The sequence below is a fragment of the Pristis pectinata genome, chromosome 4, assembly GCF_009764475.1.
Source record: "Pristis pectinata isolate sPriPec2 chromosome 4, sPriPec2.1.pri, whole genome shotgun sequence".
NCBI lineage: Eukaryota > Metazoa > Chordata > Chondrichthyes > Rhinopristiformes > Pristidae > Pristis > Pristis pectinata.
Window position 1 is genome coordinate 66926182 of NC_067408.1, and position 12830 is coordinate 66939011.

Consider the following 12830-nt stretch of genomic DNA (forward strand, 5'->3'; position numbering starts at 1 on the left):
GGTTCTTTCCAATTTCTTGTGTCAGTGATGAGGAGACCCAGGAAATCAAAGGAATATCAAGAAAACTTTTTTTTTAAATGGCACTGTATAGGTTGTCACGAACAACACGGTCTGTTCCAAAACAAAAGCTGCAGGACAGCACAATCTTCTATAACAAAACCAACACTTAACATACATAGTTCCAGCTAAAGTCAATTCAAAATGCATCTGAAATATTTAATTGGAAAATCCGGCAAATTAAAATTAATGATTTCATTTGAGTTTTATGTACCCTGATCTGTTGATGGTCGTTCCCTCCTATTTTGGAATTGTCAAGAAAGATGAGACAAGAGAAAGGGAAGAACAAGGCATAATCAAAAAGTTCAAAATGATGCAAAACAGTTGCAAAAATGAAGAAAACAGGGACCTGTGCTTGTTGGCTAAGAATGGCTTCCAGCCCAGCAAGAGTTTCAGCTCCCATCTTTATTTTCAATTACTTCCATTAGCTGGCTACTCTCCATCTCTAATAACTCTTTAAGACTCACATCTCTGCACTACTCTGATGATGCCTCATAAACCAGCAATTTTACTGGAGGCTGCACATTCAGCTACCAAGGCCACATAGTCTGGAATTCCCTCCCTCACCCTCCACACCAGCCCATCTTTTTGACCAAGCTTGACCATCTGTCTAGATGCCTCTTATAGCAGTGTCAACTTTTATTTGACAATATCTTTGAAACAACTTGGATGATTTTGCCATGTTAAAAAGGTATAATATAAATATATATTGCCTTTGTTTCACAGTTCAATCCAACTAGAATTTAGAATCATATAGCAAAATTAATGTAATGTGTTCCAAGGCATACCCTGGGAGTATTTTCGGACAAGAAAAACGTTACCCTGAGCCAAAAGAGGAAACACAAGATGGGTTACTGAATGCTTAGTCAAAGGAGATGGGTCTTAAGGAGAAGGAAGGGGTACTGAAACAGAGGTAATTCCTGAGATTGCTGCCCAAAATAGATGAAAGAATAGTCACAAACAATGGGTTGAAGGAGATGTAAGTGCACGAAAACCAGAATTGGAAGAATGCAGAGTTCTCAAAGGGTGCATGGGGTTATGGGAGAGCCAAGGCTATGAAACAACTTAAATTGCCGGAGAATGAATTTTTTTTTAAACAAAGGCACTGCTGGACCAGGAGCCAATATATGTTAACAAGCACAGAGTATTGGATAAACTCAACTTCATTATTAATCCACTGAGCAAAAAAAAAGTTTTAAATATCACCCTTGCTCTTCCAATTAATTATTTTTATACACTTCTGTAGACAACGCTGCACCTCACCTAAATGAACTAAGAAACGGTGAATAATGTGCAATTGACTTGTCAAGGAGGTAGCTAATTCAAGTTTTAACAGAATGCTACCAGTATTCATTATGACCCAGTATAAATTCATACCAAATTACAATGCAACTTCATGAAATCCAAATAAATTGGAGGGAAGCAATTGCATGAGAAAATGTTACATAATACCAGAGTTCAGCAAAAGTTACCTACCCATGAAACAATGCAACAGCAATGGCGGGCCTTGGTGTCGACCAATGAACCATGTTTTCTGACTGTCAGAGGAAGTCGAGAGAGAGGCTTATTGGTCAGGCCCAGTTCGTGCTGATTGCATTTCTCTGGACATGTAAAGACACACACACATATACCATCATTAGATTCATGAACAATAAATAAATGCAACATACAGCAATACCAAGGCCTAGTAGCAGAGATGCAAAAGCAGATTTTCTATAACTGTTCAAAAAATGAACTCTGAAGCAAAACAGCACTGACTCTTTTTGTGTAAACATGTCACAAGTCAGTGATCAGCAACTCTGCCAATTTCTGTGTTAAACACATGCAGAGTTCATACATTAAGAAACCATTATATGAGCATTGATGGTTGCATTAAGCAAACAACCTTTGGGACTACAATTATTACACAACTAGAAGTGGGTCAGACTGCAATCTTGCCTTCCATTAAAACAAATTGAGCAATAGAAGCTTGGAGAACAAGACAATATTTAATTGTAATCAACTTATATACATCCATGATTTCCATTCCACATAATCCACAATATTTCACCAGGATGTTGCCTGTGTTGGAGGGCTGCAGTTAAGGAGATAAAATAGGCTGGGTTTATTCTCACTGGAACAGAGGAGGATGAGGGGTGACTTCAGAGGTTTATAAAAATATGAGGGGCATGGATAGGATAGATAGGTCAGAATCCTTTTTTCCCATGACAGGGGATTCTTGAACTAGAGGGCACAGCGTTAAGGTAAAAGGGGAGAAATTTAAAGGAGATCTGAAGGATGAGCTTTTCCACACGGGTGGTGAATATCTGTAATGAGCTGCCAGAGGAAGTGGCAGAGGCAGACACCATTACAACATTTAAAAGATGTTTGGACAACTAGCAGAAATGTGCATCATGGTCGGCATAGATGAGATGGGCTGAAAGGGTGTTTCTATGCTATACTTTTCTATGATTCAAATACGAACAATCACTGAAGTTATGGCATTCTCCATAGATACAATTTCCTCATCTACACAAGGTTCATTCAACAAATAAGAAAAATCATGCCTCAATCCATTTTTCTCCAGAAAACAAAGACAAAATTGGCAATTTTCAATTTGTCTATCACAAATCACATAACTGGCCTTCAAGATGGGTGGTGGGTGGCAATCACATTTGAGCAGGAACACAGCTGCTGTCTAGTCAGCTTTTCTACTCTAATGAGGTGAGCTCCTGCCAGTACCACCCATTGCTTCCCTCAATTATGCCTATTACTCTAAAACGAGGTAAACAATGAAACAGCACTGCCAGGGCATTTTAAATCAACAACAGCCGTGTCATCAACATTTCCTTACTTATTATTTTCCTTGATTAAGTTTAATCTCCAAGCCAAGTGGGTAAGAATATGTCTATGAATAGCACATGAACCATCCACTGTGCAATCAGTACTCAGTGATTGGAATGGTGCAACACATTAGTATACCGCACAGATTTTTTTTTGACTTGTGGCACTGCAGAACAACTAGGCTTACACTTAATAGCAAGTGATAATGCTTAATTATTCTTTTACAGGCCAATTACAAAGTACTGCAAAGAGTAGAGGAATCCTGATTGCATCTCCACAAGATGCTTAAAAGATGCACAATTATGACTCCAAACAAGTGATCCTGACCGAATGTACATTCTTCCCAGCCAACATAGGCAACAAGCCAAACTGCCCAATATGTCACCTTTCTTTTTTGCAAGCATGCAATGTAGTCAGATATCATCACAATGAACACTGACTGAGCTGGCATTTTCACAGCTCAAAGGACTTTCAGTGTTTCTGACTTGCAGTCAGTAAATGAAGTGACTTTCAGCAGAAGCACCAGTCATTTAATTCTAATTCAAACAATATTACTCATCACAAGACTGACTCAGATGGTATTTGATTCTTTATGAGAACATTGCATGATATTTCAGTTCAAATAACTTCTTTGCAACCCATCTGCATTTGCATCCCATAGAATAAATAGACAATGACCACAATCAATATAAATTAACAAGAATGCAAAAGGAATCAGGTAACACAAGGACTTTAGTTCACTTCAAAACTTGGTCCTCCATTAGAATTCTTGTAAAACAATATACTTACCTAAAAGTGGAAGCAGTACAGGATAGTTGTAAGGCATCACAAAAAGATTAACACAATTCAAAGCTGTACTAGCTTTCAGGTAACCAAAAGGATGACCCAGGTCACTATACTTTCCACTGTTGTTCACATACACCTGGAATGACAATTTGATGGGTTAGAATGTTAAGATGGAAGTCTGAAATCAGGCTTGGAATTCTACAATTCGTAGCCATGTAGACTGTTATGTTTTCGTTTAATAATAAAAAACTACGTAACTCAGATCATGTTTAAAACAAGGAGAATGAAATTTAAGCTAACCTAACATGAAAAAAATGGTTTGTCTTAGAATTATTTCCTATCAACAAGTCTTAAATTTCCTTTAACTCATTGCTCCATATTTGTTACTTTATAATGAAGTTCATGTGAATATTCCATCCTGGTAGTCACTTGGTTTCCATAAAGCTTAACTCAAAACAAAAAGCTTGAAAGAAATTACCTGATCATCCACCAAAAACATCTTGGACAAGCTGATCACTGAGAGGAACAGCCCTTTCAGCACTCAAGAACATTTTCTTCAACTGGATTATAGCTGATATTTAACAACTCAATTTGCCCAACTTTGTACAATATTCCTTAATATCCTTGGCCCACTATAATCTAACCTTGATCTATTAATCATAGTCCTGCAGTCGTCAAATTCCTTACAACTTCAGATCACCACCAGCTTTGACAAGCTTATGGAACAGTTTCATGGACAGCCTTCTCCAACCACCCACACCACTCCATTATGTCAGTTAAAGCCCGCTGCCATTCAGGGCTTGTTTGCTCAATTCCAGGATTGGCTGGGCAGGCAAGATGGGCTTTCTGCATCTGGCCAAGTTCAGCTGAGAACTGACCATGAATGCAAGTCTACTCAGTGGGCTCGTGGGAATAAAATCTGAGCCATTGCTTTTGCCCTGAATTTCCTTTGGCCTTTTTTATACCATCATAATTTGAGATACCACAACCACTAATAATAGGAATCTATTCAATTAATATTCTGTGGTCCAGTTTCACTGGTATTGTATTAGCTTTCTTCATTCTCAGTGGATACAAATGATAAACAGAAGGGGGTTACATGGGACATCAACCTTCCAACTTTAAGCAACATGCAGGTGAAGCTACTTTATTGACTTCATTCAGCCCATGCTGCATTTATAGTTTTTTCCCCTAAACTACTGTGGTTTCTTCTTTTCAAAAGAGTCAAAATTGGAAAATCAATTTTAACTGAACATGCTGGAAATCTGAAAATAAAGTGCTAGAAACACTCAGTAGGTCAGGTAGCATCTGTGGGGAGAGAAACAGTTGAAGTTTCAGGTCAAAGACCTCTCAAAAGATCAGAGGTCTGATGGAAGGTATTCAACCTGAAACACACATTCCATTCCTCTCTCTGCAGCTGCTGCTTGACTTACTGAAAGATTCCAACATTTTCTGCATCTAAAACAAAGAGACTATTTTGAAATTGGAAATTAAATGCAATTATTGTCAATAAGGAAGCAAACCAAGGGCATCTAGGCAGTGGAATATTTATGTTGGGGTGGAACAGAAAAGGGAGATTTTTTGACAAGTAATGGAACAATTCTACATTCATTTAACCACAACAGATTAGGATACGTTAGTATAAGGGATAAGGGGTGTGGAGCAGCAGCATAGAGGTCAGCTTACATGGACAAACCAAAATTTTAATATTAACAAAATACTCATCATTTTGGTTATGTATTTTGTCCAACAAAAAGTGGGCATTGAACTAATGGAAGGAGCATTGCATACCAGAATAAAAAATAACTAACACACCACACCAAACAATAGCATTTAACAACAAAATCCTAATAATAAATTATCAAATTTACTTGGACTAGGTAGAGAAATAATTGAATCTTTTAAAATGATACTTAATACATTCAATGACAAGTTCTCTGCATGTGCTGGCAGCCTCTATGCTTATGCACATCATGTGCACAGAGGACAAAAAATGTCATACTGTGCAGACAAATTTCATGCCCAACGGTTTTACAAGCTTCTCCTACAAATGGATACTTTGATGAGGAGTGCCCGACTGGCAAGTATCAGTTTATTTAATCATTGAGCTAAGGGGTACAAATAAAAACAGAATGGCCGACCAGACAGTTTACAAATCATTTAAAATGAAGTTTTAAAATTTATCTGGTGCCAGAGTTACATCATCATTTGGGGAGACCAGACGAGATAATAATAAATGGTAGGATATGCAAATGTAGAGGAACAGAGGGTCCTTGGACAGATCCCAGAAGGGAGCTGGATAGGTAAAGCAGGCATGTGGGATACTTGTATTCTATTCCTTAAGCAGAAAGGCAAGAGCAGGGAGATCACACTAGATAACGTCAAACACTAGTTAGACTACAGCTTGAACAGTGTATTGTTTTGGTCACCACAATATAGGAAGGATGTGACAGCACAAGAGCAGATGCAGAGGAGATTTATAAGGTGGGTGGGCTGATTAATTATAGTTATGAGAAGAGTGTGACTAGAGTTGTTTTGAATGGAAGGGAACAAATGAGGGGAGATTTAATTAAAGTGTACAAAACTATGAGAGGCTTAAACAGGTAAAGAACCACAAAGATTTAAACAAATAGATGGAAGGATTACACAAAGTCTAGGACATTATTTTATACACAAGGTACACTGGGGGCCTGGAGCTTGCTATATAAAAGTGATGGAAACATAAACCTTGATGAGCACTTGATTGTATCTAGCAGTTTCCAATATACTGACTTTGATAGATCTTGTCTACCAAAATAGGCACATAGTCTATGTACAAGTCATCAATCAAGAAATTGGTCCCATTGCAGGCTGATGGAGGCATATAGACATGTACAATGGCACAGCACAGAATTAAACATGATGAGGGTTAAGTTTTGTTTCCTAGTCTTTCAGCTTGAAGACCTTGCCATTTCCTTAGATTGAAAGTTCACTATTCAATTTAGATTGCTTCTTTTAATTTGAGCCATTCCATATTTTTTAAAAATTTTTTTCTTTTAAATTTTATTTACAGCGTGGTAACAGCCCTTCGGGCCCAACGAGTCCGCGCCGCCCATTTTAAACCCAAATTAACCTACCCGTACGTCTTTGGAATGTGGGAGGAAACCGGAGCACCCGGAGGAAACCCACGCAGAGAACGTACAAACTCCTTACAGACAGTGACAGGAATCTAACCCCAATCGCTGGCGCTGTAATAGCATCATGCTAACTGCTACGCTACCGCCTCTGATGTACTAAATGTACTTGCTAACTAAATCTATAAATCATTATGCACGTCATCCCAAATACCTATAGAACTATGCAAATGCTTTAGCTTCATTTTCTTAATTGCAGCATTCTGGATGAAAAGCAAAGCTAGAAGTTTGAATAATCATTAACAGTAATGAGGAAAATGTTAATCTGAGATATTGATCAATGCCTCTGAACATTAATTTTAAGGTGGATATGTTAAAAGACAAAACCATACCAGATACCTTACCTGCCAGCAGATGTGAGGAGATTTGCGTTCCAGAATATACTGGGTTAAAGGTGAAGGCTCCAGCTCATATTTATCAAAAGGTAGTTTATCAATAACCATTGGGTCACAATCAACACAAGAAAATTTCACCACTGGATGGGCACTACGAGGTGGCTGGATTAAAAGATAAAACATCCAGAATGAATGGAGTAACCTGTAATGAATTTTTTACTTATATATCCTATGATTAAATTGTAATCATCAGCCAGCCAAGTCATTCAAAGAGTCTAGGTGTACACATTATGCCTTTTAAGTGTTAAGTGGCAGAGTGAAGAGAACACATTAACTCAAATTTATAATATTTACATATAACAATTCATATTTTAGGAGTGCTTTGCTTAAACAACCAAACTGAACTTAAGTTATCACGTTATTAAGAAAATGCTGTGCTAAAGTATTGAAACAATATGGCAAAGTTTCTTCTTTAGTTCGCAGTCTTGTACGCATTTATGCAAACAGAACAAGTCAAAAGAACTCCATGGAATGCTTCATGGTGAGCTTAGCATGACTGAATGTTCTTGTGTAACAAATAACTTATATGGTGGCAATAAACAGCTTTCCTTCAACACCCATTTTAGAAAAATATATGTTTGAATACATGTAATCAATTACTAAACATGCTATGTCTTAAAGACACACAGAAAGAGAAGTAGAGCAGCAAAAACTTACAAGGGTTGGAGAGTTTTGGTCTGGCCAGAAGGATTCAGGGATCGGCCAATGTCCAACTGGAACACCAGTTTTGTGGTTGGGACGTACATAAATGAGTTTGTGACAACTGTGCCAGAGTTGTGGTCCAAACGGAGGGGCGGATTTAAGGGCATCAAGAGCTCCATCTAGAACACATGAACAGCACTTAAGTGATGAACCACCATATTTACCATTTGTTCCTTCAATATACTACAGTACCTTGTCACAAAGAACTTCCCAGCTTCTGTCCACTATATATGATGATTGGAATCACAAGGGAGGTCACGTAACCAAGAGGCTCAAAGCTCAATAGCGGCCTTTCAATTGTAGGATCTTGGTTTCAAATTCATCTCTGATTTACTGGAACATAGTTCCCCTTTGCTAATTTGAAGAATTTTGAGCATGGTCTTCTAGCACAGAGCTGTTCCTAATGTGACGTTGTGAGAAATAGCTAGGTGTTCCACATCCTAGTCTGGGGGATGTCTGAGATGGATAAAGTGTGCCTTAAAATGCAGAGACCCATTCTCCACTACTAATAGGCTGAATGAACACAAAACTATCACAAGTTATAAGAGCACAGAGCACATCTTTAATGACAAGTTTACAGAACACTATTCATTTATTCACCCACACGCACACCCAAGGAGCAAACAAAATGAAGGCATTTTGAGTCTTTGGTTGGCAGTTGCCTTTTGTGCATTATCAAAAGATTCAGAACAGCAAAGATACACATTTGGAGAATCTTACTATTCCTGACTAAAGGACTACTAACATTGGACACCTTTTCTACTCATAGATGCTGTACCTATCCAGCAAATTCCTTAATGAAAATACACCTTCCAAAAATATCTGACAGGTCTTGGATCACTAAATTCAAACGGAGCATTCCACAAAGCAAAACTAGCTTACAAGTGACAGCCTAAAAGTATTTTCACCATTCTTAGTGATTAAAATTGCTTTTTCTAATGATAAGTGAAAAGGAAATTCAAACACGGCAAGTGAAAACAAGAGTGCAGCCTTTCAACACAAGATGGCTTAATGAAAATATTTTAAACATCTATCTCATATTGGAATGTTGGTAGGATGTTGCTCAAATCAAAACAGGAAAAACAAAATTTTTGAAATTACTCCTCTCCACCCAAAAGGTAAGCAGTGGAATTGAAGCTCCATGAATGAATACTTTGTTGATTCATGTAAATAGTCTGGATTTCAGGTCATAGTAAATCTCGGAGTAATTAACTAAAACCAGTATCAGCATGGAGTCAAGAGTGGTAGGATTTTAATTACTGGCAATGTTGAATATGTGCTCATTCTGGGCTTTCAGAAATAATATTCAAAATGCTCATACCAAGCACACAGCTTTCATTCAGTAAATATTTCATTTTTAGTGAATGAAGGTGAACCTGCCTTATTGTGCTGCTCATCTCACTGTACTTCAACGCTCTAAATATCCTACAGTTCCCTGGTGTTGCAACCAAATATAAAATAAATCCAACATTTCCTTCTCAACCAATCACCAAACTGAGTCCAACCTGTCCATTACATAAGATAACTTTATTAGTCACAAGTACATCGAAACACACAGTGAAATGCATCTTTTGCGTAGAGTGTTCTGGGGACAGCCCACAAGTGTCGCCATGCTTCCAGCGCCAACATAGCATGCCCACAACTTCCTAACCCATTTGTCTTTGGAATGTGGGAGGAAACCAGAGCACCCGGAGGAGACCCACACAGACACGGGGAGAACGTACAAACTCCTTGCAGACAGTGGCTGGAATTGAACCAGGGCCATTGGCGCTGTAATAGTGTTATGCTAACCGCTACACTACTGTGCCTTACATGTTGTTATGGATCATTTAGAATGATCCATAACATATCAGTTATCTCCTTCTGTCTGTCAAGTCCTTCCTCACATCTCTTATGCGAAAAATCTGTACAGTTTTTTTTTTACTCCATTTGTCTATATATACAGTATCAATGGCTCTTGGACAGATGTTCAACCCAGAAGCCAAGCAGCAAGTCATACTCATGTTGATTATTACTCCACATTCTGGCACTGCCGAAAGGTTAGTTACTTAAGAATACTTTGTTTTCTTCCAATCTAGCCTGTATTAGTTTAACTTGTTTAAGCATTGAACAAGCTAGGATCTTCAGATGACTTTCAACTTCATCTCGTTGTTTTAGATATCACAGACAGAAATCAGGCATCTTCCTATATTTTTATATGGAGTACTTCAGGTTTGCCTGCATGAAATTTCATTGGCTATTTTTCCAGCCACTGAGAATATTAGAGGATTTGCATTTTATGATCAGCCTTGGAGTCATGAAGTCATACAGCACAGAAACACCCATTTTATAAAGTTGTAAAATGACATCCCAGCCATACCATTTACTGTTTACGTCCTACACTTGTTTGCCCTCCCAAAATGCATCACCTAGCACTAGTCAGGACTAAATTCTATTTGCCACTGCTCCGTCCAACTTTCCAACTGGATTTGTATTTTGCTCTAACCTCAGATGACACCACCACCAATTTTCTTATCATCTTATCCAAATTTATTTATCACACCTTCTACATTTCATAATGTTGTTAACGCATATATTCATATCCAAATCAAGTATACGAGAATCAGCTGTCCTTGCTCCCTTGGAAATACACCACATCATTAACAGGATCCTTGATTTGAATTAGCAACCCCAAATGGAAAGGTTGAGACTAATTTACTTCAACGGAATAAATCCAGTAACTTTGTGAAAAGCAACGAATCTCCAAGGAGAAATGCCAAGTTTGCACATTTCTAGGGCTTGAGCCCTATGATGTGGGATCAAATCTTCCACCAGCTTTTTTTAGGTGGTAGTGAGGAGAGCAGGTTCAGGAAGTTGAAACTCATGGTCCATTTCCACTTCATTAAAAACTGTTGAACTTTGAGCTGATAAATGCAAACATAATAATTGAGTTTTACTTTACCATCAATTGCTAGGTCAATGGCCACAACAAGGTCTGATATAAAATTCACCAAAGCTATAGCTGAACAATCATCTTCACTGAAGACATTACTGTGAATGAAAATTCTCCTTGAAGTGTCTGATCTTATAACTGGGATGGGGTACTTGTGCCATCATCATCCAATAAGCCTTTATTACATCATAACAAACATTGAATTCAGTAGACCAGTGTGGATACAGATGACTCCTGCGTTATGACTGTTCAGGTAACAAATTTGTCCTACAAATTCACAAATCACTACTCAAATATTTGAGGTACAAAATTTATGTGGGAAATAAATAAACAATATGCAAAAGAAACTTTGGCAATTTTTATTTTCAGTCACTCAATGCTGTAGTGCAATAAGGTTTAGATATGATGTCACTGCATCAATTGGGTTGGTAGTCACGACCGAGTTCTTCCTTTGCCAATACCCTCTCCAGCCCAAGGACATGTGAACAGATGACTCTAGAGTACAGTACTACCATGCTCATCATCTGTGAGGCATTTTCTCTGATGTGATGCATTGTGGTGAGTAGCCAGTGCCAGCTCCTTAAAGTAATCCCTCGGCCTTTTCTAATCCCTCCCACTAAGTCACCGTGCTTTAACCCACTACCCCCAAACTCCTTCCATACCAGCTTTCTCTCATGAACACTGATCCTCAAATCCCATCCCTTTCCTTGATATCCCCAGTTCCCAAACCCTTTATAAATTGTGTGACAAGCATTTCAAGGATTGTAGTATCAAAGCGGGAACACGACGGTTAAGATACCAATCATCCATGATAAAAGTGAAAGGCACAACATACATAATCTGACTGGCCAATTCTTATTCCTTTGTTTCATTATAACCACCCCTTTTCCTTGATTAGCACTCCCACCACAATGAAATTTTAAGAATGGTCTCAAAGAAACTCACTAATCACATGTCATTCATTAAACTTGTATCTACAAACCACGGGAATTAGATCATTTAACTAGGACAGTCAATGCATGCAAGAGCACAACTTACCTTCACCAACAGGTGCTGGATCTGGACCAGTTTTTTCAAAGTTCAGCACCACTCCACTTTGCACTTTCTGCACAAGTGACTCCAGACACTGAAGCAGCATTCGCTGTGTGCACACACAGTATGAACGACCTACATCATTCACAGAAAGTACAAAGTGAGCTTATTTGGGTAGACTTCAGACATAACCAGCAACAGTTGTAATAAAACCTTTCAGTTTCAAGTCTTTTCCAATTTTTCACCAACTTATGAACTCAGCTGCCATCGCTTAAAATATGGTCCAACATTTCTTAATAGGACAATAAAAATATTTAAAAAACACCAAAGGCTTTGCAAGCATATTGCTCATATTAAATTCAGCTGAGATAAAATGCTAATATATCTGATGCATCAAAACCTCAGAAAAAAAGTTGGAAGTTAAGGTACTTGTCGAAAACATGACCATTCAAGTTCTTTTTCTGAGTCGAGTGGGGTGGAATAAAGGATCAATCCTCTGACAAGCTACTGCAGGGGATAACAGAGCATGTAACTCGGGGACAGGAGAAGTGGTTAAAAGAGGAAACGAGATGAACAACAGTAAGATTCCTGCCTTTTCATCAACTTGGCCTCCTACTGGTCAACATGTGCAGGCCACACCCACATTTCTTTACAAAACACCAACTAAATATTGGTGCAACTAACTGTACAACCATAGCCACTTGAGTTAAACACACTGTCAAATGTGTTCATGCATCTTCACAACAAAGCTCTGATGGAAAGTCTTTAACCTGAAATGTTAACCACCTCTCCACAGATGCTGGATGACCATCTGAGCATGTCCAGAAATTTAATTAGAATTCCCAGCACCTGAAAATTAATGACACCCTTGGGAGCCAATACATTGGACCAGTAGGCCGACACAGTCCTTTTTTACCCACAAGAAAATTA

General features: G+C 38.3%; 1 protein-coding gene across 2 annotated transcripts in view; it reads right to left on the reverse strand.

Annotated features, from left to right (window-relative positions):
• ints6 (integrator complex subunit 6) overlaps nt 1-12830 on the reverse strand; it is an 83836-nt gene that overhangs the window by 26393 nt on the left and 44613 nt on the right. The window contains exons 6-10 of one of the 2 annotated variants that reach the window (XR_007956201.1): nt 11907-12035; nt 7892-8055; nt 7184-7336; nt 3670-3802; nt 1534-1658 (exon numbers count right to left, since the gene is read on the reverse strand). Coding sequence is in view for 1 of the 2 variants with exons in the window: in XM_052014195.1 (XP_051870155.1) it covers nt 3670-3802; nt 7184-7336; nt 7892-8055; nt 11907-12035 (579 nt within the window). In the remaining variant the exon portion in view is untranslated. The remainder of the gene's footprint in view (nt 1-1533; nt 1659-3669; nt 3803-7183; nt 7337-7891; nt 8056-11906; nt 12036-12830) is intronic. The other variant, XM_052014195.1, reaches the window with a different exon arrangement.